At 51.1% G+C, this 26,361-nt stretch overlaps 1 protein-coding gene across 7 annotated transcripts; it reads left to right on the top strand.

Moving 5' to 3' along the window:
- On the top strand, positions 1-24,997 carry SPATA21 (spermatogenesis associated 21). Of its 7 annotated transcripts, none has more exons than XM_084786479.1 (15): positions 1-19; positions 606-678; positions 2,294-2,451; positions 4,541-4,689; positions 7,265-7,409; positions 10,160-10,410; positions 11,323-11,371; positions 14,266-14,720; positions 15,219-15,307; positions 16,274-16,411; positions 19,173-19,244; positions 19,357-19,474; positions 23,489-23,664; positions 24,194-24,377; positions 24,821-24,997. In XM_084786479.1, exons 3-15 carry the CDS (start codon positions 2,335-2,337, stop codon positions 24,876-24,878), a joined length of 2,001 nt encoding a protein of 666 aa, XP_084642605.1. In that variant the 5' UTR covers positions 1-19; positions 606-678; positions 2,294-2,334; the 3' UTR covers positions 24,879-24,997. The 7 variants fall into 7 exon arrangements, with proteins under 7 accessions (XP_084642605.1, XP_084642607.1, XP_084642603.1 ...); XM_084786481.1 differs by having other exon boundaries at positions 2-19; positions 2,291-2,451; XM_084786477.1 differs by lacking the exon at positions 1-19 and adding an exon at positions 27-227 and having other exon boundaries at positions 2,291-2,451.
- Positions 24,998-26,361: the final 1,364 nt, after the last annotated feature.

Genomic DNA, 26,361 nt, shown 5'->3' on the forward strand with positions numbered 1-26,361 from the left:
AGACAGTAAACAAAGGAAGGTGTGTCTGGGGGCCTGAGGAGATTTTCCCCAGACGGGTCAGCCCCCTCTGGAGCAGGAAGGCTCCAGAGAGGAGGGATGCTTAGGGGATCCTTAATGGGAAAGAGGTGGGGGGAAGTGATAAACCACAGGGGAAGTAAGAGAAACTTAGCCACAGCCACAACCGCTCGTGCCATTTGAGAGCCAGGGTCGCACAGGAGCCGGTCCAGGTGGGATGGGGGAGCTCCCTGGGGCCTTGGGGTCTGGCACTTCCCACCAGGTGGGATCAGGGGCCCAGGGGTCCAGCTTAGTAAAAAGGGGTTTCGAGGGGCAAGAGGAGAAAGTGAGTCTGGGTCAGCAGAAACTATCAGGGACATATGCTCTGTATCCCTGGGGTGAGGGGGGCACCCAGGGTGTCCCCAAGACCTGCCACATGAGTGGTACATGGTGAAGTAGTTGCCCAAGCGTCCAAGAGATAGGACAACCCAGTGCCTTCTGGGTAGTCGAACAGATACAGGGTTGCAATCCAGTTCCTTAGAGATGAGCTATGTGGTGTTAGGTAAAATGTTGGGTGACTCCGAGCTACTCTTTTGTTTTCTTTTCATCAGGAAGGGCTGAGCCCATACCTCACAGGGTGTGAAGAGAATACAGCTCAAGGACTTCCAGCAGAGAGGAGGACTGGTACGTGGACAGTAGCTGGCCTGCTGTGGCTTAGAAAGGAAAAGGCCGCCAGGTCACAGGTCACAGGCTCTCCCTAGGGGGCTTCGGGGGTGGGGCTACTGACTGACCTCTGAGAACAAGTGAATGTAAAAAGCAGACAAGATGCCATCATAGATGCTGAAAAGGAGCTGGGGCTGCGGAAACGGCTCAGTCAGTAAACAGCTTGCTTTGTAAACGTGAGGATCTCACACATACGTGTAAATCAAATATGAATAAACCTTAAGTGGCAACAAATAGAAGGCAGACATAAGTCCTACATCGTTGAAATGCCCATGCTGCGGCAGCAAAGACAGGCAAGTCCCTGAGACTCACTGCCAGGCTAGCTCACCTGACAAGGTCCAGGTCAATGAGAGACCCTGTCTTAAAAACAACACACAGAACAAACAAAAAAACACCCCAAGCCGGGCATGGTGGCGCACTCCTTTAATCCCAGCACTCAGGAGGCAGAGGCAGGAGGATCACTGTGAGTTCGCTGTGAGTTTGAGGCCAGCCTGGTTTACGAAGCGAGTCCAGGACAGCCAAGGCTACATAGAGAGACCCTGTCTCGAAAACAAAAACAAAAACAAAAACAAAAACAAACACCCCAAAAGGTGAAAGGAAAGGGTGTGTGGTATTTGCAGAAGGACATCTGAGGTAATCTTCACGCCTATACACAGACACACACACACCTACACACACACAGGACTCAAGTGACTGGAAGCCTGGACAGAGTAGGGATACTACAGAAACAGAGATCCGGACACAGGCCTTGAGGGGAGAGGACAGGCGGCCACTACAACAGAACACTTGGCTCCTGCCCATGACACAGACAGAAGTGAGGTTCCAGAGGACAGGAAAAAGGAGCTGCCCTGTCTTAGTCACTATTCTATTGCTGTGAGGAGACACTATGACCAAGACAACACTTAGAAGAGAAAGCATTTAATTGGGGACTTGCTTACAGTTTCAGAGATTCAGTCCACTGTCAGCATGGTGGCATGCTGGCAGGTGCCAGGGCGATAGCTGAGAGTTCCACATCCTGATCTGTAAGCAGAGAGAGACTCTGGGCTTGGTGTGGGCTTTTGAAACCTCAACACCCACCCGCCTGGGCCACCACACCTGGTCTTTTTTTTTTTTTTTTTTTTTTTTTTTGAGACAGGGTTTCTCTGTGTAGCCTTGGCTGTCCTGGACTCCCTTTGTAGACCAGGCTGGCCTCGAACTCACAGCGATCCACCTACCTCTGCCTCCCAAGTGCTGGGATTAAAGGCGTGCCCCACCAATTTAGCTACACCCGAGCCCCTAATAGGCTGTCTTTTAAATGTACACACTGGTGCTTTAAAGGCTCTGAGATGTCCTGCGGGCACTGTCTGTTTCATTTTGATGAGGCCAGCATTCCATTTCCTCCAGATCATCAGGCAGGGTTTGAGGATGCAGTAGGGTTGTGCAATGGGAAAGAGGCTTTGATGAGTGGTTTGCACCAGCCATGGGTCCCAGCCTGCTCCGGCCCAGCTCCGCCGCTGAGCCCATACCCTTTCATGCCGGGTGCACCGCAGATGCAGCAATGGGGTCTCAGGACTGGATTTCTCCTCCGTAACAGCAGCTGTTGCCCCTGGCTTTGGGAGTCTTGCTGGCTTCAGAAGAATGGAAAACAGAGACATCCACACACCCTCGGAGAACAATGCAGCGGTCCAATCAAGTCCTGGTCTGAGTTCCACCAAAAAGAAGACTGATTCGGAGCCCACTGTGTCAGCCAGTCAGGTGGGCGGGCCTTCATGTCTGGTGGGCGGGCCTTCATATCTGGTGGGCGGGCCCTCATGTCTGGTGGGCGGGCCTTCATGTCTGGTGGGCGGGCCTTCATGTCTGGTTCTGATGGGCTTTCCTAGACACTTGGTCCCTTCCTGCTTTTCTTTGGTTAATTGGTTGGTTGGTTTGATTGGTTTTTTGAGACAGGGTTTCTCTGTGTAGCCCTGGCTGTCCTGGAACTCTCTCTGTAGACCAGGCTAACCTCAAACTCAGATCCACCTGCCTCTGCCTCCCGAGTGCTGGGATTAAAGGTGTGTGCCACCACATCCAGCCCCCCCCAGGTATTTCTTTCTTTCTTTCTTTCTTTCTTTCTTTCTTTGTTGTTGTTTTTGTTTTGTTTTTTTCAGACAGGGTTTCTCTGTGTAGCCTGGGCTGTCCTGGATTCACTTTGTAGACCAGGCTGGCCTTGAACTCACATCAATCCGCCTGCCTCTGCCTCCTGAGTGCTGGGATTCCTAGGCATTTTTTTAATCCACTCAAATTGACAACCTAGGCTCCCAACAAAGCCATGTTAATACTCCATTGGGGGAGGCAGAGCTCCTACGATCCAGCCTCTTTTCTCACACCAACCAGCTGGTAACCAACCAGGCTCTCAATATGTGAGTCTGTGGGGCACATTTCACACATGCCGAGAGCCTTTTAGGGGAAAGCTGGGCAACCACTCTGGGCCTCCTCCTTTTCCACACCCCATTCATTTTCTCAGCAAGCAGACACGGGGTGCTGACCCTGCTACTTAATTAGTTCTGTGACCTAAGAGCATCTCTGTACCCCTTTCAGCCTTGTGTGTGTGTGTGTGTCATGGTACCGATTACCTGGATTAAGTCCGTTGAGGCCCTGCCTCCTGAAAGGTACCTGCTAGGATTGGCTCCCACCAGAATCTTTTGTTAAAAAAACTTCATCCATTGGTTAATGAGGTGTTTGCTGTCTTCTGAGGAGCTAGGTTGGCTTAAGGTCCACCCTACCAACAACTGATGGTCAAGATGGAGATTAAAGATAAAAAAAAAAATCCGGCTGGAGAGATGAATCAGTGGTTAAGAGTGTCACCTGCTCTTCCAGAGGTCCTGAGTTCAATTCCCAGCAACCACACGGTGGCTCACAACCATTTATAATGTGATCTGATGCCCTCTTCAGCAGATAAGGCACTCATATACAATAAATAAAATAAATAAATCTTTTAAAAAAGATCAAAAAAAGCCAGGGGCTGGGGAGTGGGGGCCATGGTGGCACACAACGGTAAACTCAGGATTCAGGCTAAGGCAGGAGGATGTCAAGTTCAAAGCCAGCATGGGCTATATACCACCACCATTGTCTCAGACAGCTGAGGTACCCAGTGCCCGGACTACAGAATAATGCTACTGTGCAAGGCATCGCTCCTCACCCACTGGCGTTCTCCTCAACAGCCCTCAAGGCCATGCCTTGGCTTATATTCTGGTTGGCCTCCACTTTTATGCCATAGACCATCATGCTAAGCAGGCAGGGCCAGGCCCACCACCTACTGCCTCACTTCCTGATCTTTCTCTTAACCTCTCTCCTATGCCTCCCCAACAAAGGCAAGGACACGAGGGTGGGCAAGGAAGGACAGGAGAAGTGCCCCAGTGCCTGGTTCCAGGTCAGCCCTTGACCTGCCCAGACACATCACATCTCTTTTGTTTGTTTTTCTTTCTTTTTTTTTTTTTATATATTTTTTCAAGACAGGGTTTCTCTGTGTAGCCTTGGCTGTCCTGGACTCTCTTTGTAGACCAGGCTGGCCTCGAACTCACAGTGATCTGCCTGCCTCTGCCTCCCGAGTGCTGGGATTAAAGGCATGCGCCACCACGCCCGGCTTTTCTTTTCTTTCTTTTTTTTTTTTTTTTTTTTTTAAGATTTATTATGTTTACAGTATTCTGCCCACATGGATGACACAAGAAGGCACCAGATCTCATTACAGATGGTCATGAGCCATCATGTGGTTGCTGGGAATTGAACTCGGAACCTTTGGATGAGCAGACAGTGCTCTTAACCTCTGAGCCATCTCTCCAGCCCCACATCACATCTCTTGTTTCAGGCCCGCCTTGCAGATGCCTCAGGAAAGGATGGTGGAAAGCAGCCTGTAGCTCCCAGGGGACCAGAGAGGGAGCTCCAACACACAGGATCATCCCAGGAGGGGTCAGGAGAGCTTCAGACCCAGCAGCAGAGGCCCTCAGCAAGACCAGGGTGAGTTTCGGCGGGGGTGGGGGTGGGGGTGCTTCCCATAAAAGGGAGTGTGGGGAGGACCAAGAACTTGCAGGCTAAGGCAGATCTAGCAACTGCAGCACTCTAGGCTGTTCTCCCTCTTCCTACCTCTTCCCCCCCCCTCCTCCTCCCTCCCCACATTGAGGATTAAACCCAGGTCCTTGCAGATGCCAGCTTGGCACATAACTCCCTCACTGATCCATACCCTTGACCCATTTCAGAGGAGCAATCAAACTAAATTATTTCTTTTCTTTTTTTTTTTTCTTTTTTCTTTTTTTGGTTTTTTGAGGCAGGGTTTCTCTGCGTAGCCCTGGCTGTCCTGGACTCACTTTGTAGACCAGGCTGGTCTCGAACTCACGGCCACCATGCCCGGCCCAAACTCAACTATTTCTATCTACTAGGCCACAGCTGCCTTCTATGATAAAAATTCTGAGCTGGGGGTGGGGGTGGGGGGCGGAGAGTGGTGACGGAGGCGCACGACTTTAATCCCAGCACTCAGGAGGCAGAGGCAGGTGGATCGCTGTGAGTTCGAGGTCAGCCTGGTCTACAAAATGAGTCCAAGACAGTCAAGGCTACACAGAGAAACCCTGTCTGGAAAAACCAATCTTAGCACTCATGAGGCAGAAGCAGGCGATCTCTGAGTTTGAGGCCAGCCTGGACTACAAGTCCAGGACATCCAGGGCTATTACACAGAGAAACCCTGTCTTGAAAGGCCAAAAAAGAAAAAGAAACAAAGGAAGAAAGAAAGAAAGAAAAGAGGGAAGGAAGGAGGAGGGGAGGGAGGGAAGGGAGGACGAAAGAACAGAAACATGATAATGTTTTTGTTTTAATCCCAGGTGTGGGGATATAAGGCAGCTTTGCAGCAGCTGATTATGATTTGCCTCGTACTCTAGCAGAGGCATGGTTTTGCCAGCTGCAGATAGCTTCTGCAATTGTGTGATGTTTGGAATTCTGGGAAATTTTCAGAGGGTATATACATGCTAGAGCCCCATAGGCAGGGTGGGTGGGTGGTTGTTGGTTGCTATTGGTCAAGGTCGGTTAATTGTGTGCAAAGAAGAAATAGGAAGAAATCAGATATCCTGACAGCGAAGATCAAACTTGCCCCAAGGAACCTGATGCCCCTAATCAGCAGACAGTAATCTAACAGTAACATCATCCCTTTTCCAACCCCTGACTTTATTCAGGGACCTCTTTCCTTTTCTTCCTATCCTTTTTTCTCTTATCTAGTGTTAGGGGGTTGAAAGGGTGGAAGAAAGAAGAGCCCACAAAGTAGTAAGTGCCAGTTACATTTTTCTATATGACTTTTGTTGTTTGTTGTTTTGTTTTGTTTTGTTTTTTGAGACAGGGTTTCTCTGTGTAGCCTTGGCTGTCCTGGACTTGCTTTGTTGTAGATCAGGCTGGCCTTGAACTCACAGCGATCCACCTGCCTCTCTCTCCTGAGTGCTGGAATTAAAGGTGTGCACTGCCACCGCCTAGCTATATATATGACTTTTTCAGGGGAGTTTGTTTCTTGTTCAGCTTCAGATCCCTCCTGCCTGGTCCCAGCCCTGACACGTGCATGGTTAGATGCTCAGTAACATTTATTCACTAAATCAATAGAAGAAGAATGAACAACAAGAAGATGTCAGTGGGCCAGGCTTACAGGCACATGTACTCAGATCGTGGAGATGAAAAGATTGGTAGCACAAGGCTAGCCTCCACTACATAATAAGTTCCAGGCCATCTCAGACCACTTAAGACATTGCCTAAGGAAGGAAGGGAAGGAAGGAGGGAGCAAGGGGTTGGTGAAGAAGAGAAACTCCAGATTAAAGAGAGGATAGACACAGATTCTAACCCTGATGACATCTTTAGCTTGAGAACCCTGGGCCCAAGACTCTCAACCTTTCTGAATCTTGGTTCTTTCTGATTTTTTTTCTGGTGTTTTGGTATGTGTGTAAGCAAGTGTGTATGCACATGGGTGCTCATGTGTGTATGTGCATGTATGTGAGTGTGTGTGTTACTGGCGATTGAACCCAGGGCCTTGTGCATACGAGCCAAGTACTATACCAGTTGAACTATATCCCTAGCCCAACATAAAGTCAGTCTCTCTCTCTCTCTCTCTCTCTCTCTCTCTCTCTCTCTCTCTCTCTCTCTCTCTCGCTCTCGCTCTCTCTCTCTCTCTCTCTCTCTCTCTCTCTCTCTCTCTCTCTCTCTCTCTCTCTCTCTCTCTCTCTCTGTAGTGGTGAGAGAGGCAACACAGAATCTCATGCAGCCCAGGCTGCTCTTGAACCCCTGACCCTCTCTCTCTTCCTAATGGCTAGTGGGTTACAGGTGTGCACCATCAGCAGCACATCCCCCTCCTCTTTCTAAAAATCAACCGACACTAAAAGGGTTAAACTCTAGCCACCTCAACATCCACACCAAGGTACCTGCATGAGACTTAAGAGTGTGTATCAGTTCTTCATTTATTCCCCCAGGCAGTAAGTATGCACCCCTGGTATGGCTAGTCCTCACAGGCATTTTGGGAGAGCAACACCCAGGCTGGGTTAAAGTGTCCTTTGTTTATTCTCTCCACAAGGAATCTGTCATCTCCGGCAACCCAGCCTGGCGGGGACTGTGTGACCTCTGAAGGGCGGCCACAGCCAGCCTTGCAGACCAAGAACCAACAGGAGAGACGGAAGAGCGCTGAGGCCAAAGAGATTCATCCCACTGAGAGCTGCCAGGTAATTCCACGAGATTGAGGAGAAGGGCATGGGCAACATGTGGGGGGGAAAAGGGGTCCCCTGTGCCTTCAATACATGTGCTTGTGTTTGCTGGGTGGTTCTGGGACTTGGAATCAAAGTGTCCTTCAGGTCTTGTTTACAGAGAGGTCCCTCTGGGTGTCCTGGGGACAGGGCAGGGATGAGGATGCTGTGACAGATGAAGCTGGGAGGTGCTGGGTTTAAAAGAGTGGCTGTGTGTCCCCATCCGTCTGTCCATCGTGTGTGTGTGTGTGTGTGTGTGTGTGTGTGTGTGTGTCTGTGTTCCCGACCCCTGACCCCCATGGTCATCTGTGTGTGTGTGTGTGTGTGTGTGTGTGTGTGTGTGTGTGTTTCTGTCTGTCTGTCTGTCTGTCTGTGTCTGTGTCCCCCAGCCCTGACCTCCATGGTCACCTAGCCTTTGCAAGGCATGTTGGCTTTTCCATTTGTTTATTTTTCTCAATATTACATTTATTTACAAAAGAAAATAATATAATAGCTCAACACAACATTCTTGGATTTTCTTATCTTTTTTTCATTTAGTTTTTCCAAGACAGGGTTTCTTTGTGTAGCCATAGCTGTCCTGGAATTTGTTCTGTAGAGCCTCGAATTCAGGGAGACTCACCTGCCTCTGCCTCCTGAGTGCTGGAATTAAAGGCGTGCGGTCTTGATTTTTCATCATATTGAAGCTTACCCCCAAATCAAGATCATCTATATTTATTTATTTATTTATTTATTTATTTATTTATTTCTTAAGACAGAGTCTCACTGTGGCTAACCTAGCATTTGCTATGTAGACCAGCCAGGCCTTGAACTCAGAGAGGCCTCTGCCTCCTAAGATCAAAAGGATTTGCCATCATACCTAAATTACTTACTTGGCAGTTTCTCCCTCCCTCTCTCTCTCTCTTCTGTTGAGGCAGGGTTTCTCTGTGTAGATGTGACTGTCTTGGAACTCACTCTGTAGACCAGGCTGGCCTTGAACTCACAGCGATCCGCCTGCCTCTGCCTCCTGAGTGCTGGGATCAAAGGCATGCGCCACCACCGCCCAGCAACTTGGCAGTTTCTTAATGAGCTGAAATCACATGCACCATGAGAGCCTTTCTACTTTCTCAGGGTTTCATGGCGATGAAACACCATGACCAAAAGCCAGTTGGGGAGAAAAGGGTTTATTTGGCTTATGTTTCCATAGTATATAGTTCATCATTGAGGAAGCCAGGGTAGGAACGCAAACAGTGCAGGAACCTGGAGGCAGGAACTGATGCAGAGGACATGGAGGGGTGCTGTTTCCAGGGATGGCACCACCCACGATGCCCCACCCCCACTCCATCGGTCACTAATTAAGAAAATATCCTCAGGCTTGCCTACAGGCTAATCTGTTGTTGTGGTGGTGGTTTTGGTTTTTTGTCTTTTTTTGTTTTTCAAGACAGGGTTTCTTTGTGTAGCCTTGGCTGTCCTGGATTCACTTTGTAGACCAGGCTGGCCTCAAACTCACAAAGATCCACCTGCCTCTGCCTCCCAAGTGCTGGGATTAAAGGCATGCGCCACCATGCCAGGCCTGGAGGCATTATTTTTCTTTTTTTTAATATTTAATTTAATTTTAATTTATGTGTGTTGGTGTGAGGGTATCAGATCTTGGAGTTACAGACAGTTGTGAGCTGGCATGTGGGTGCCGGAAATTGAGCCGGGGTCCTTTGGAAGAGCAGGTAGTGCTCTTAACCACTGAGCCGTCTCTCCAGCCCCCTGGAGGCATTTTCTTATTTGAGATTCCCTCCTCTCAGATGACTTTAGCTTGTGTCAAGTTGACATAAAGTTATCCAGCACACACTCCTAGGTATTTTCCCAAGAGAAATGAAACCAAATATCCATACAGAGATCAATACTCATAGGGATATCAATACCACATGGGTATCCAGAGTTATAGGTGTGTTACCCATAATCATCAAAAAATAGGGAACAATTCAAATATCCATGAGTGGCTGGCTGTGTGGAGAGACACTGTGGTAAGTCCACGCAACAGAATCCTGTTCAGAAACAGAAACAAAGGCAGGCGGTGGTGGCACACACCTTTAATCCCAGCACTGGGGAAGGCAGAGGCAAGGTGGATTGCTGTGAGTTCAAGGCCAGCCTGATCTACAAAGGGAGTCCAGGACAGCCAAGGCTACACAGAGAAACCTTGTCTCAAAGAACAGAAGAAAAAAAAACCCCAAAAGATTCCCCACACACAATGAGGGGATGAAGCCAGGCATGGTGGCGCACGCCTTTAATCCCAGCACTTGGGAGGCAGAGGCAGGCGGATTACTGTGAGTTAGAGGCTACAAAGTGAGTCCAGGGCTGCCAGAACTGTTACACAGAGAAACCCTGTCTCGAAACAACAACAACAACAACAACAAAAAAAAAAACAAAAAAAAAAAAACCAATGAGGGGATGAAAAAGTATAACAGGTAAGAGCGCATGCTTGGGGGAGTTCAGTGCCCCAAACCCGCATGGTGAGGCATAACCAACTGTAACTATAGCATCTGATGCCCTCTTCCGACCTCCAAAGGCATCTACATACATGAGACATAACACTCACACTGACACATACACATAAATGTCTTTAGGGGGGAAATTATACACACACACACACACACACACACACACACCCCATAGGAGTGTGTAAGTTCTCTCCTTTGAAACTCCCCTTAGGAAGTCAGATAATAGCTCCTCTCAGGCCTTCTTTTTGATTTCCCACTCAGAGAAACACAGACCACGATCCGGGGAAACCATGCACCTCAGACAGTAGGAGTCAGCCACCAGACGACGAGCCTCCCAGTGAAGCAGGCCTCCCACAGGTCAGACTGAAGGAGCCCGTGGCAGCACCCAGTTCAGGGACACACAAGAACAACCCCCAGGAAGCAGTGCCCCCCAAGCCCATGGCAACTGCACATGAGAGGAAGGCCCCTCCCCCCGTGCCATCTGCACCAGGATCTCGAACACACAAAGACAGGTAAGTCATCCTCCAGGGCTGCCCCTGCCCTGTTCCTTGCACCTAAGGGTGGCTCTTCAGCTACTTAACACTAGAGGTAAAGCTAGACAGCTAGCTCAGTTGCTGAAGTAGGGTCTGTGCAAGTGGGAGAAGCTGAGAGTAATTCCCCAGGTAAAAAAGCTGGGCACAGGGGCATGTGTTTGTAATCCCAGCACTAGGCAGATGGACACAGGTGGATCCTGGGACCATGGCTGGCCAGCTGGTCTAGCCAGGACCAGGTCAATGAAAGGCCATGTCTCAAAACAAGATGGAGGATGAGGAGGTAGTTCAGTGGGTGAGGGTCTTTGCTGACAAACTGAAGACCGAAATTCAATCCCTGAGGACTCACATAGTGGAAGGAGAAAACGGATTTGTGCAAGTTGTCCTCTTGGCCTCCACACTTGTGCTGTGGAATACACACACACACACACACACACACACACACACACACACACACACACACACACAAACAAATGCCTGGCCAGCGATTTGGCTCAGCAGGTAAAAGTTTTGGCCACGAAGCATGCGTGGTGACTTGAATTTGGTACCCCAGAGACTCACATAGTAGGTGAGGAAACTGACAAACTGTCTTCTGACGTGTGCTAACACAAAACGAATAAACAAGTAAGTTTTAAAAAACTACAAATATAAAATAGTGAGGTGTTTTGTGTTTCTGGCCCACTGAAGCCCCTTGGGGAAGTCACACTCCCCTGGGCATCAGTTTCCCCCATCTTTGGTCTATGGGTCTGTATATGCAAGTGAGTCAGTGGAGGGGGACACTGAGGTAAAGACTAAGGGATGAGGTTAGTGTGCTGGGGCTCGGGGTCAGTGTGGGGTGCAACTGGCTGACCTGCAACCCTGTTTCCCCTTTCTCCTTGTTTCTTCTCTGTTTAGAGGTGAGGCTGTGGAAACCAAGGCAACCACAAGGTCTCTTCCTCCTCCAGTAAGTAGGGCCAGAGTGGGGATGAGTGGATAGAAGTGGACCAGGGGAGATTGGGCGGGCAGGTGCTGGGGACAGAAACATTCCCAGTCAGACTGGGGAAGGTGTGCATGTGCTATGTGTACGTTTATGTCCCGTTCTTAATACTTTTGGGGGGGGGCTTTCGAGATAGGGTTTCTCCGTGTAGCCTTGGCTGTCCTGGACTCCCTTTGTAGACCAGGCTGGCCTTGAACTCACAGTGATCCACCTGCCTCTGCCTCCCGAGTGCTGGGATTAAAGGCGTGCGCCACCACCGCCCGGCTCCTTTATACATTCTTATTTATTTATTTTTATTTTATTTTATTTATTTTTGTTTTTTTTTCTTTTTTTGTCTTTTTTGTTTTTTGAGACAGGGTTTCTCTGTGGAGCCTTGGCTGCCTGGACTCACTTTGTAGACCAGGCTGGCTTCGAACTCACAGCGATCCACCTACCTCTGCCTCCCGAGTGCTGGGATTAAAGGTGTGTACCACCACTCTCAGTTTTATTTTATTTATTTTTAAAAAGATTTATTTATTAATTATGTATACGGTGTTTTGCCTGCACATACACTGTCACGCCAGAAGAGGGCAACAGATCTCATTATAGATGGTTGTGAGCTACCATATGGTTGCTGGGGATTGAGCTCAGGACTTTGGAAGAATAGCCGGTGCTCTTAACCTCTGAGCCATCTCTCCAGCTCCCGTTTTTTAATTTTATTTAAGTATGTATGTACGTACATATGTATGTGTGTGTATGTATGTATTTATTTATTTTGAGTTTTTGAGACAGGGTTTCTCTATGTTATCTTGGCTATCCTGGACTCTCTTTGTAGACCAGGCTGGCCTCAAACCCACAGTGATCTGCCTGCGTCTGCCTCCCAAGTGCTGGGATTAAAGGCATGCATCACCAGGCCCACATTCTTATTTTATTATTGAGACAGGGTTTCTCTGTGTAGTCTTGGCTGGCCTTGAACTCACTCTATAGAGCAGGCTGGCCCTGAACTTAGAGATCTGCCTCTCTCTGTTAATTCTTTCATTTATTTGTTTTTGGTTTTTTGAGGCAGGGTTTCTCTATGTAGCCTTGGCTGTCCTAGACTCACTTTGTAGACCGGGCTGGCCTTGAGCTCACATCAATCCATCTGCCTCTGCCTCCCAAGTGCTGGGATTAAAGGAATACACCACCAACATGCAGCAAATTTTTTAAAATTCCCTGTACTACTGTGCGTACAGACAAGCCGCACAAGTCCCATGGCACAGGGTTGGAGGTTCTTTCCTTCCACCATGTGGGCCCTGGGGATCAAACTCAGGGTTAGGGGTGAGTGTCTCTACCTGCTGAGCCATCTTGAAGCCAATTTTGGCTTTTTCAGATAGGGTCTCCTGTAGCCCAGGCTGGCCTAGAACTCCTTATGTAGCTGAAAATGACCTCAAATCCTGACCCCTCTGGATTGTGCGTGTGTGCTGGGAGTGAGTACATAAGCGTGCTGCTAGGCCTGGTGCTTCTGCTTCTTGAGTGGGCAGTCAGAACTGGGGTGACACTCTGGAATCCCTGAGTCCATCTCCGGACTGTTCCATACCCACATGGATGTGCCCTCCGTCCTTTGCCCACAGGCTCCAACCCACAGCTTCTCCACACATCTGCTGGCTTCCAGCCATGCCCACTCCACTAGCTCTGCCACTTCCAGGTCTCTGAGCTGACGGGAAACGCTTAGAATGCCCAGCCTGCCATCAAAAGACACCCTAGCCCTTCTTCACCCAGAGAGAGGCTCATCGGAGGTAGCTCCAAACTGCTCCCGATTTCCTCTCATTCTTCTACGGTCCCTCCCTGCTCTGCAAGGCCACTTCTGAGCCGATCCCCTCCCCCACCTTCACCCAGGACAAGCTCCTTCCTTGTAGAGTGAGGGCCCCGGATTCATCACCCAAACACACAGGACGCTGTGTCTAGCTACTCTGGGGAGACTTCTGTTCTGTGGATTTCACTAAGCTTATTTCCCTTGGACCTTTACACACACTGTCCCCTATGCCAGACTTCCTGCCCATAGATGCTGTCTGTCATGGCTAACTCCAAGAAGTCATTTAGGCTTCAACTTAAATGTCACACTCGGCAAGGCTTTTCCCTGACCTTCAATCTCAGGAATCCTACCAATTATGGTACTCTCTCATAATGATCCTATTTTTGTTATCTTTGTAGTACTTTTTAGTGGCAGGGGTGGGGGTGGGGGTTGGGAAGGGGGGGCAGTGTTTGCCTGCATATTTGGCTGTGTACCACATGCAAGCAGTTCTCAAGGAAGCCAGAAGAGGGCGACAAGATGCCCTGGAACGAGAGTTACATACTATTAGGAGCCTTCAGGTGGGAGCTGGGATTAAAGGTGTGCTGCACCTGCACACGCTTTATCTAAAGGAAGCGAGGGCTAGGGAGGCACTTCCAGAGGTGCAAGGGCTCCTGCTGTAAGGCCTCTGGTTCCACCCTTTACACAAGGAAAAGGATGCTGACTGGCAAGCTGCTCAGCCTCAAGATAGCCTGACCCAGAGGTGGGCGGGCCCAGATATAGGTATGGCTGGTTCTACGGAATGAGTGAGAGACTATTTGACGCTGGGAACACCTGTGTGAGACAGGCATCTGGGGTGAGGCAAGCTCACTGCCAGCTGTGTGAGCTGCAACGAAGGAAATTGGCTCACTCAGGAAAATAGCTTGCAGGTGGAAGGTGGTGAGTCACTCAGGGGCCGGAACACTGCTCCTGGAGATTTGGAGCTGCTTCTCCAGGGATTTGGAGAGGAAAGAGCAGTCTGAGCATCCCCAGAGGCTGTGGGTAAGGCTAGAAGCTCTTGCAGGCCAGTCAGCCTGGCTGGAGGTATCCCCCCCGTGTCCTCCCTTCCCCTCAGGAGGTGAGAGACGTGGAGAGGAAGGAACTGAGCCAAGGGCAGAAGCAACGGCAGCAGGCTCTCTCAGCTGCAGGCACCCAGGGCTCTGGGAGCCACCGACGGGGCTTCATGAAGTGTCTCCTGGAGGCAGAGGAGCAGGAGGAAACCACCCACCGGAGGACTTTGAAGACCCGGTCCCTGACAAGCCGGAGGTCCCCCAGGACCCTGACTTCTGTATCCACCTCAGGCCCCATCAGCAGCTCGGTTCCAACCTTACCTCTCACCCTGCATGAGTCCTCCACCTCAGCTCCAGCTACTGTCCCACTGTGGGTCAGACAACCAGCCCATGGGCAAGCCCCAGCCACTATGGGGTCCCCTGGCTCAGTCCTGTCAGCTCCCACCCAAGACCTGAGCTGGAGATGGCCTGAGTTCTTGCCCCAGAGCAATGAGAGAAGCCTGAACTATGCCAAGCCACGGTAGGAACCACCTCCATTGGCCCGCCATCTTGGCAGGGCCCCACACTCTGGTCCTGGGCCCTATTCCTGTTCATCCTCTGACTAGCCGTGTCCCCCGCCCCCCCTCCTCTGTCTCCTTCCTGTGCTTTCCAGCAGAACATTCTCCATGTTCCTGTTTCCTTTCTGCTCTTCCTTCCTCCCTCCCCTCCTTTCCGGTGCTGGGAGCGGAAGTCCGAGAGTCACACATACTAGGCAAGCGCTGTAGCCCTGCTCTGCACCCCAAGTCCCCCACCAGCATCACCACCAAAGGGACCATCTGTGGCTCCTCTGTCTAACTCCCTTGCGTCTGTCTCTTCCTGTCGCTTGCGTCTTCGACACCACACAGTTCCTCAGGGAAGTTTCTCTAATCTCTGTGCCCTGGCTTCCTCTCCCCTGCCTTTGGGTCACCTTGGCAGGGGCAGGAGCAGAGGAAGGCAGGAGGTGGTTGCAAGCTGTCCTGGGCCCATTGTCCTCCTGCAGGCAGGAACCGGAAGAGCATGGCCTCTTGAAACTGTATCAAAGCTGTGAGGAGCGGACTGAAGAGCACCTCACCCTGAAGCAGGAGGAAGGTGACCACCTCATACCATACCCCACTGTCCCCTGACCCACTGTCCCACTGCTGTCCCCCACCCCACTGTCCCACACAGCCACCCCCCAACGCACTGTCCCACACTGTTGCCCCCTGCCCCACTGTCCCACACTGTTGCCCCCTGCCCCACTGTCCCACAGTTGCCCCCTGACCCACTGTCCCACACCACTGCCCTGCCCCACTGCCCCACACTGTTGTCCCCCTGACCCACTGTCCTACACTGTTGCCCCCTGCCCCACTGTCCCACAGTTGCCCCCTGACCCACTGTCCCACACCACTGCCCTGACCCACTGCCCCACACTGTTGTCCCCCTGACCCACTGCCCCACACTGTTGTCCCCCTGACCCACTGTGTCACACCACTGCTCTGACCCACTGGGTCACACTGCTGCCCACTGCCCCACTACACAAAGCAGTGCCCTCAGGGGCCAACTACACTTGGCCTAGGACGCAGAAGAGGATGTGGGCCACCTCACCAATCCTCTTTAGAGGACTCTTGGAGGGGAGGCAGGGTCCCCCAGGAGCCCTACTCATCCTAGATAATCCCTTTCCATTTAATCGGGCCACCAGCGCTGAACAGGCCCTTCCTTTCCATCGCACCGTACCCCACCAACAAAACTGAAAAGTGGGGAGCTCCCACTGTGGGGGAGGTCTCTATGGACCTTGGAGATGCCCCTCACCATTCTCTCTCATGTTGGGCTGGCCCTAAAAGAGTGGATATGTGCTCTCTTATCTCCCACTCCTTCCTGGGTCCTAAAGTCTAGAACCTTCTTGACCATAGCGGCTCCTTTCCTCTGATTTTTCTGAATGTTTTCACTGACCCAAGGGAATAAAACAGAGAAATAGAGCCAGGTACCTGCTGTCCTACACACAGCACGCCACACGCCACCAAAAAAAACATGAAATGCAGGAACGTCCTACCTGGTAACCCTGCCTCCTTTTGACAGCCTTCCGCAGCTACTTTGATATCTTCAATGGTCCTGGCGAGGTGGATGCACGGAGCCTCAAGAACATCTTGCTCCAAATTGGCTTCAACCTTACCCCAGCCCAGGTGGAAGAAGCCCTGATGAGTGCCGACGTGAATGGTGAGGCCTGGGGAGCGGCTGCAGCTTCGTGAGGCCCGTTAAGCAGTGTGTGCTCGGGCTGGAAGGATCCTCTGCTTGGCTTAAAGCTCTGGGTCAGAGTCCAGTGTCCCTAACATCTGAACCCATTGCGTCTGCATTTTCCTTCCACCCTGGGTCTCACAGAGTCTGTGGCTAATGTTCCCTGAATCACTGTGCAGCGCCACCTTCTGGTTAGGAGGACCTGCCTCCTAACCAATGGTGTAGTTGACCTCAGAAGCCCCTCCCCTCAGGCTCTGCACATCTACTGTCCCTCCATAACCCTTACGTTTCTTTCTTCCTTTTGCTTTTTGAGACAGGGTTTCTCTGTGTAGCCCTGGCTGTCCTGCAACTTGCTCTGTCAACTAAGCTTGCCTTGAGCTCACAGAGATCTGCCTGCCTCTTGCCACCTGGGTCCTGAGATTAAATGTGTGCTACCTTTGCTCAGTGACCCTTGCGTTTCTTTTACCAGCATTATGGCTTTGGTCAAGCCTAGCACTTTGTTAGACCTCAGTTCCTCTGTCTATAAAATGGAGCTGATAATGGCAAATCATGTTCTGTGAGATAAATGGGGCGAGTCAGGCAAAGGCTGGGACAGAGCTTGTGGGTAGGGAGGCAACAGCTACTAGCATTATCCACGCAACAGGTATGGGATGCCTTCTGTGAGCTTTCTCATGCAGGGGACCAAGAATAGAGACTTGTAAGCCATGAGCCCTGCTGTCCTCAAGGGGTTCCCAGGTAGTTACTGCCACAGTGGAAGGGTTGGCACAAAAGTTAAGCAAAGCCACGGAAACATCAGTTATAGTACCTTGGAAGATGGGGGGTCAGGAAGGCAGGCTTCCTGGAGGAGGAGCCGCTCAAGCCAAGTGGTGCCAAGTTAAATAGGAGTCAGGGAAAGGAGGAGGAAGTAGTCCCTGGGAGATGGGCATGAGGCCCTTGCATACGCCAGGGTAGGACCATGTAGGACCCGAGTCCTGACCATTTCTCAGCATTGCTCCCTCTGTCACTGCAGACTGCTCACACCCACTTCAATGGGGTGTAGCCAAGTAGTAGACTGTCGACCTAGCTTTAACCCTAGCTGACCTAGCCCTGCCTCCACGTGGACTGGGGAAAGATCCTTTTCTTTGAGCTTGACGCCCCACCAGTGGCCAGGGTTAAGTCCTAAGGGTTCTCACCCCTGACTTTAAGAACTGGAGACAGGGCCGGGGCGTGGTGGTGCTCGCCTTTAATCCCAGCACCCGGGAGGCAGAGGCAGGCAGATCGCTGTGAGTTCAAGGCCAGCCTGGTCTACAAAGTGAGTCAAGGAGACCCTATCTCAAAAAAAAAAAAGGGACCGGAAACAGCCTGAGTCCACTGGCAAGCAGCTCAGAGAACAACCTAGTTCCTATCTGCTTGAGCCCAGGGACACAGCATGGGACAAAATGTATAGTCCTTGTCTCTCAGAGTCTCTTTTAAGTTCCAGGTGTCACATGTGTGACAGGAGCTTTAGGAGACAGTCTAGTAAGGGACCTGACCTGGTCTGAACCTCTTTTAGAAAGGAGAGGCAATAAGGCTTAGCTGGTAAGGATGCTGAACATGACAACCTGAGTTTGATGCCTGGGACACTAATAGAGGAGAAAATGACCTCCCAAAAGACAGTCTCACCTCCACGCCTGTGATGTGGCAAATGTATCACCCCCCATCCCCCACACATATAAAAGCATAAAATAATAAAAGTCTGATGCTGGATGGTGGCGGCACACACCTTTAAGTCCAGCACTCTGGAGGTAGGGGCAGGCTGATCTCTTGAGTTTGAGGCCAGCCTGGTATACAAGGTGAGTTCCAGGACAGCCAGGGCTATACACAGGGAGACCCTGTCTCAAAAAAAAAAAAAAAAAACCCAGTTAATAACAATAACAACAACAACAACAACAACAATACCTCTAAGGAACCATGATGGGAGGAGGTGGCATCTGTGACCAGGAGGCAGCACATATGAAGACCCTGAACGGGGAAGAATGTGGCATGCTGGGAAAGCAGCTTTAATGCCGGGGAGCTTGGCAAGACATGAGGCCGCTGACAGGAGTCTGGATGGAGCCTGCAGGGCCCCTGAAGTCTAGCCAGCATCTTGTAGGGTCATATTCTCACGGAGAGACTAGCGTTCAGCAATGACACTTGCTGAGCTTCAGTGGGCATGAGCTATGCATAGCCCTGTTATGGCCGTCTCTCCTCCATTAGGTGAGGAGACCAAAGCTTCCTGGGGTTCAGGGTTCAGAAGCTTGACCCGGGTCACAGAAATGGGAAGTGGTGGGCATGGGTTGTGAACTCTCACCGCTGTCTCAAGAATGCAAGGTCCAGTAGTTTCCTGTATTCCTTGACAGGGTCTTGAGTAGCTCAGGCTGGCCTGCAGCTGGCTATGTAGCCGAGGATGCTCCCGAAGCATTAACCTTTCTCCTTCCATCTCCAGGTTCCTGTGGTAGTGGGCAATTGAACCCTGCACTTTGTGCATGCTAAGCAAACACTTTGCCAACTTAGCTACAAGCCCTGTTCTGGTCCAATAGTTTCTAGCCCAGAAGATTCTAATTTTTGGCTTTTCCTTTGCACTTTTTCTCCTGATTCAGCACTGCTGTTACAGTCCGCCCTGGAGGGGAGGGCAGTGGCAGTGGTGGTAGTGGCAGTGGTGTACACCAGGGCCATGCCCAGCTTGCTGTACCTGGGCCCGCTGCAGAGGGTCCCTGGTCACCCTGTTGTTTCTCTAACTCTGCAGGAGATGGTCATGTGGATTTCAAAGACTTTTTGGCTGTGATGACTGATACCAAGCGCTTCTTTTGCTCCGTGGGTGAGCAGGGGTCAGCCCAGGGCAGTCAGAGCTGGAAATGGGACCTGGAGGCTGATGGGGTACACTGGAGGCCAACCTAAGAGTAATGGCAGCCACTATCTCATGACCCCAGAACAGAATGTCTTGATGGATATGTCACCCCCGAACCCCTACACACTGTTCTTTGAGATCCTCTCTCTGCTGGTGGAGATGCTGGCCCTGCCGGAGGCGGCCCTAGAGGAGATCACAAAGTAAGTGGGGCTGCTTTGTCGGGGGTGGGGGGACCCAGAGAGAAGGGCAGCTAGTGCTGGAGACTTTTGAGGGTTAGGACTCTCAGTTGCAAGGGAAAGAAAACCCTGAAGAAACTGCCTTGGGCAGTGGAGGGATGCAGTGTTCCAATCATCAGCTAGGGCTTCAGGAATGGCTGGATCTAGAATAGATACCAGGAAAGTCTTGCTCCTTCATCTCTCTACCTCAGGGTGCTGGCTTCGAAATCAGCTAGGCTCCCCCAGTGGGGAGGGTAGTAATAGAAGCCCTCCCTCCTTTCCTGGTTCAGCAGTTTCAGCAGGATGTCTCCAGGACGGGCAATGGACAAGCGGGAGGGGGGGGGGGCTCAGCCTCCATGAAGAGTGATGGCTAGGTAGTGGGTGGCTCAGGAAGAGAGGACCACAGGCTAAATCAACATGATCATTCTCAGGCTAAAAGTGATGGGTGGAGGCAGGAGGCCTAGCTGCTCTCACACAGTAGCCTCAGAGCCTTACCCTCTACTTCCTGTCTTGAATGAGCATTTTAAATACCCACTGGCTCTTATGACAGATTTATTTTTAGCCCTTTGACAGCTCTCCACACTGACTTCCAGAGTGGCTGCACCAGTTTGCAGTACCCCCAACTGTGCAAATGAGGGGTTCTCCTCTCCCTGCATCCTTGCCAGTATCTGTTGTCCGCTGTTTTCTTTTTTTTTTTTTTAAAGATTTATTTATTATATATACAGAGCTTTACCTGCATGTACACCTGCAGGCCAGAAGAGGGCATCAGATCACATTACAGATGGTTGTGAGCCACCATGTGGTTGCTGGGAAGTGAACTCAGGACCTCTGGAAGAGCAGACAATGCTCCCAACCCTGAGCCATCTCTCCAGGCCTGTCCGCGGTTTTCTTAATCTTCACCATTCTGACTAGGACTAAGTTGTTTCAAAATGAATTCCTCTAGTTGCTAAAGATGATTTTGATTTTGAAGTCTTTCTTAGTCATCTTTATCTCTTTTGAGAGCTTTGTTTAGATCCTTAGCCTGGCTTTGTTTGATTCTTTGTGTTGTTTTGTTTTTCCAGACAAGGTTTCTCCGAGTAGCCTTGACTGTCCTGGACTTGCTTTGTAGATCAGGGTGGCCTGAAACAGCGATCCACTTGCCTCTGCCTCCTGAGTGCTGGGATTAAAGGCGTGCGCCACCGCGCCCAGCCCCTTAGCCTGGTTTTTGACTGGGTGGTTTGTTTTCTTGATTATGTATGTATGTATGTATGTATGTATGTATGTATGTATGTAATGTATGTATGTATGTATGTATGTTTGTATGTATATATACATACTCTGGCTGCTGTCACTCCTGTCTGATGTGCAGCTGGCAGATTGTCTCCCAGTCTGTGAGCTTCCTCTGCCCAAGCTTAGCCCGGATTACAGCACAGCAGGCTCAGAGCCTGAAGTGGTCAGCTGACGTCACTCAGTTTTGAGAAAACATCTACCAAATACCAGAGGATAAATAACCACTGTTCTCCCTCCCACTCACCTGAGACAGGGTCTCACTAGCGGAGGATGGCAGGCAAGCCTCCTGTCTGGTTCCAGGCTGTTATATCCCTTCCTTTTCCCTGCCCTCCCACCACTTCTTTCACTGTCACCGAGCTTTACCTCCAGCAAGAAACTGTGGTTCTAAGAAGGAAGGTGGCTTAGCTCCGGCTCATTTGCACAAGTGTTTTCCCTTGAGAGAGCAGAAGTCCTTTACAAAACACCTCCAGGCTGTAAGAGACTCGGCCCCAGGGATGATATTAGAAAATTTTCCTTTTTTTTTTTTTTTTGGTTTTTCGAGACAGGGTTTCTCTGTGTAGCCTAGCTGTCCTGGACCTGCTTTGTAGACCAGGCTGGCCTTGAACTCACAGCAATCCACCTGCCTCTGCCTCCCGAGTGCTGGGATTATAGGCGTGCGTCACCTCGCCTGGCTCCCCTTCCTTTTTAAAAATAGGATGGGTGTTATCCCGGCTGGGCTGGGATCTGAGCCCCTCCCAGCTTCACTCTCGAGCATCAGAGATGATGAGCACATTTCACTGTGCCCAGTTCCTAAAGACCAATCATTTGAGGTTGGCCAGGCATGGTAGGCCATGCTTTTAATCGCAGCACCCAGGAGGCAGGGGCAGGTGGGCACCTCTAAGTTTGAGATCAACCTGGTCTTCACAGGCCAGCAGGGGCTGCATAGTGAGATTCTGTCTCAAAAAATAAAATAAAAATTCAAATCTCACAAAGGATACATGCAGCCCAGGCTAGACTCCAACCTGATTGATTATGTAGCTGCGGATGCCCTTGAAGTTCTGATGCTCCTGTCTCTGTCACCTGGGTGCTAGGGCTACAGGTGTCACAACTATGCTTGGTTAGTTTGGTGCAGGGGCCAAACCCAGCCCCTCATGCATGCTAGATACGTATTCTATCAACTTACCACCCACACACCACACATACCCTTTTCTTATTCTAACTGTAAGTAAGATCAAGCCATAAAGCTCAATGTCATATAGCTGGGCGGTTTCTGACTCCTAACTGCTTCTGTGGCCTCCACACAAAGGCCGACACGAAGATGTATTTCCAGTTTGCTGAGGTTCCTGTTACTTCTTTGCAAGCCCTTCCCACTGAGCGACAGTCCAGCCCAAAATGCTATTTTCTTGAACTCTGGTTCTCTGAGTTGTCTTTAGGGGCTGGAGAGAGGCCTCCGCAGTTAAGAGCACTGGCTGCTCTTCCAGAGGACCTGGGTTCAATTCCCAGAACCCACAAGTTAGTTCATCACTGTCTGTAACTCCAGGAGTCCCAACATCTCCACAAGATACACTTGCAGGCCATCACATACAATAAAAATAACAATAAAAAAAAGCTGTTCAGCCGGGCAGTGGTGGAGCACGCCTTTCATCCCAGCACTCATAAGGCAGAGGCAGGTGGATATTTGTGAGTTCGAGGCCAGCCTGGTCTACAAAGTGAGTCCAGGACAGCCAGGGCCACACAGAGAATGTACCCCCAACCCCAGCACGTAAGATGGAGAGGCGGGAGGATCAGGAGCTATCCTCAAGGCTATCCTTGGCTACGCTGTGAGTTAGAAGCCAGCTTGGGCTACATAAGACTGTCTCAAGAACAAAAAACAAAACACACGTCAGCTGTTTGTAGGCCTTTGCCTGTAGTCTGCATCAGGTCCTTTTCAGGTGCAGTTGTGTGTGTGCAGGTACCCTCAGAGGCCAGAAGAAGGTGTCAGGTCCCCTGTAGCTGGAATTACAAGCAGTTTTAAGCCACCTGATGTGGGCGCTGAGAACTGCACCTGGCTCCTCTGAAAGAGCAGGAAGTGTTCTTTTTTTTTTTCTTTTTCTTTTGTTTTTTTTTTTTTTTTCCCCCAGACAGGGTTAGTCTATGTAGCTCTGACTGTGCTGGAACTTGCTCTGTAGACTCAACCTCAGGGATCCGCCTATCTGTGCCTCCCCAAAGTGCTGGGATTAAAGGCGTGCACCACCAAGCTCAGTTTAGCAGTTTACCAAGGCTTCCTGAATGCTGACTAAACTTGAGGCTCCCATATCCACCTTCTGAGCGCTAGAATTACAGGCATGTGACACCAAGCTAGCTCAGTTTAGCAGTTTACCAAGGCTTCCTGCATGCTGGGCAAGCACGCTGGCAACTGAACTTCATCCCCAGCCTTGCATGGCTGGTTTATAAGCAGACATGTGTCTAAGTGAAAATACGAGTAACAGAACTAGTAAGTAATACAGGCTGGGCCCCTGAGCTTAATGGGTCTTGTCTTGCATATAATCCTTATGTACATTCGGCCCCCATCTTAGCCTTGGGGAGAACAGGAAGCTCAGGTGTCACCTGACATGTTAGAGACAGAGCAGACAGAACTATTGCTTCCTACTTCCTAAGGGGGACTACATCTCCTGATGCCCTGCCACACAACTGGCCAGCAGAGCAAAGGGGTCAGGAGAAGGGGGTTAACTAGCTACAGCCAGGCTGAGCTGCCAGGCGTTGTCTCCTCAGCTACTACCAAAAGAAGCTGAAGGAAGGTTCCTCTAAGGCCCGAGAAATGGAATCGTCTATAGGCGGGCTGCAATCAACCAAGAAGCTTTCTTACAACGCGCAGCAAGTAAACAACTTAGAAGTCCCAGAACGGAGGATCCTCAGGATCCTCAACCGGCTCAAGCAGCAGAACTATGGTGAGGGCCCACGAGCAGGCTGGGCTGGCAAGCGGATCCGCGGGGCCAACTGCCCCTAGATGGAGCCCGTGTGGCCAAACAGGGCTGGTCCACACTACACAACACCCAGCCCCAATGCTTTGGACTCTACCTTCCTGCCTTAGCCTGTGCCAAGGATGCCCCAAGTGCCCACTGGAGTCGGCTCCACTTCAAGGTCATTTGTAGATGTGGCCTACAATTGCCCCTCTTGACAGAACGGGAAGCCCGGGTAGTATGTTAGCAAAGGCAGTCTTGTTTAGGGTCCATCTCCACAGATCGTGTGCTCGCCCATTCTCCTGGGCTAAGCTCTGGCCAGCCTTTACTTTACGCTTAGCCTGGGGGCCTTGTACACATCATCCGGGACGCCATCTACCCTGTGTGGTGGGTACCAATATCCTCTCCATCTTAGAGGCTCACACGCTAAGGGATCTGCCTAAACCCACTCTGCTTATTACGTAACAAGTCTAGGATTCCCCCAAGCTCTGAATTCGTTTGCTCCCTCCCATCCCAGCTGCCAATCTGCAGAGCCCCTACGCCCAGGTGCCCTGCATCCCACTCTGCCCGAGGCTGGACAAGAAGACAGTCCGTCGAAAGCAGGGTAGCCATAACCATTCTGTGCTGGATCAGTGTGTTCCCACAAGCCTGGGCCCTGACTTCCATGGCCTCCTCTTCCAATCAGGACAGCAAGGAAGCAGGTAGGTACTGAGTGCCAGGGCCTCTTGGGCCAGTCCATCATCTTGAGGAGGCCCCTGGCCTAGTAACTGGGGAATCCATCTTTCTAAGAGACTGTGTTGGGAAACTGCTTGCTCCAGGCAGGGTGGATAGACATGACGCATCCCTGGGCCCAGGACTCAGTGATGCCTACCTACCTTCCTCCTTAGGGTGGTGTTGACCCCCTTGCCCAAGCACCAGAACCCCTTAGCTTTGCTCTGAATTATGGGAAGCTTAAGAAACTGGGAGGGAGGATGGTGTTCCCTTCAGAGTCCACAGAACTTGGGATCAGGACCCCAAGCCCAACTTCTGGCTTCATTGCTTCTAGAAGCCTCTCCCCTGAGTACATGGGATGGCTCAGGAACTTGGCAGGACTATGGGAACAGGGCCAAATGCTCCCTACCTTTCCACCCCCTTCTGTTCCCAGGGAACACAGCTCTGACGGCAGAAAGTGGCTTAGCTCTGTGCCAGCCCGAACCCACTGATCCTCTGGAACCCTGGCTCCAGAAGTCTGAGGCCTACAGACAGCTGGGCCACAGGGCAGGGGCTGGCACTGGGAGTTTGCTTTCATGGCCTGGTAAGCCAATAAACACCAAGAACCTCAGCCTCTGTATTGGATGTCAGTGAAGCAACCTCCCTTCCCTCTGCCTGTCCATTTTCACAACCCTATATGACTTGAAGAGCTCCAGCATGCCTCCTCTAGGGCTGAGTCTGAGGCAGGACTCACTGAACCCCTGTCCAGCGGACTTGGGGCTTCCTACTGCAGCTGCCCTTGCCTCCCCACTCAGACTTGGGAGCCCTACAAGGGGTTAAGCTAAGTACCTCAGAAAACCTCAGCCTCTGCAGGAACAGGAACCCCCAGGGCTGGACAAGCAACCCACCGTATGAGATAGCAAGCCAGAAACGAGAACAAATGTCTGACAAGTTTAAAACATGTATTTAAAATACAATTTATAAAATGCTTAATCTGCCGACTCAGGAGCCCGCGGTGGGGGTTAGGGTGGGGAGCTGCCTGCTACACCAGCAGAGCGAGACTGCAGGGTGCGGCCCTCCCTCCCAGTCCCTTCTGTACAGATGCCCTAGGGTACTCCCTGGGGCCAAATGACCAGAAGCAGGATCCTGGAGGTTTTCTTGAGTCTCTGCTTACCAGGGAGACTGGATACAGCCCTGCCGGCCCATCCCTGAGCAGAGCACCCCCAGATGGGGCAGAGCAGGGTATGGCGGGGCAAGACAGGGCTGGGCGGGACAGGTGGGCTCTGGAAGGGGCTGATGGCAGCAGATAGGGTGTTGCCGCCTGCCTGCAGGTGGGGAGCACCCTGACTGAGGGGACTGAGAAGGGCTGGTCACCAGACCCGGACCCCCAGCTCCTTTGGTTATAGGCTGACATCAGAGTAGTGGCTCATGGGAAGCGGTTAGCCGGAAGGGCTGAGGCCTGGCTCATGGGGTCCAGGAAGAGCTGGGGGAAGGGACAGTACCGTGAAGGCAGACAAAGGGGCAGCAGCCTCAGGTTCCTGCCCCTCATCCCCCTGGGGATTTCCAAGCCAAAGCCTGCAACTTACTTAAAAGACCAAAAGGACCAAAAGAAAGAAAGAAAAAAAAAGTAGCACTTATGGAGTTATAGACAACTACAAAAAATGGAGGGGGGAAAACCCAAAAAACAAAAAGACCAATCACACACACACACATACACACACACACAAACACAATCCAAACCGTTTCCCATGCCCCCCCACCTCCCCCAACACCAGTCTGTTTTCCGTCCTTTCTTTCCTTCTCTCATTGTGCCAGCCACCTCTCCATCTAGGAGGCCAAATGCATGACTGCTGGCAGGCAGGTGCAGGTACACTGTGGGTAGGGCCTTCTTTGGCCAGAGTGCGATGGGAAAGCCAGCCATTCCCGCAAGCTCTCAATGTGCAGATACCAGCTGCCTTGGATACCCACCCACTAGAGGGGGCCGGGCAAGCAGGA

Source organism: Acomys minous (assembly GCF_964271855.1).
Source record: "Acomys minous genome assembly, chromosome: 6".
NCBI classification, from domain to species: Eukaryota; Metazoa; Chordata; class Mammalia; order Rodentia; family Muridae; genus Acomys; species Acomys minous.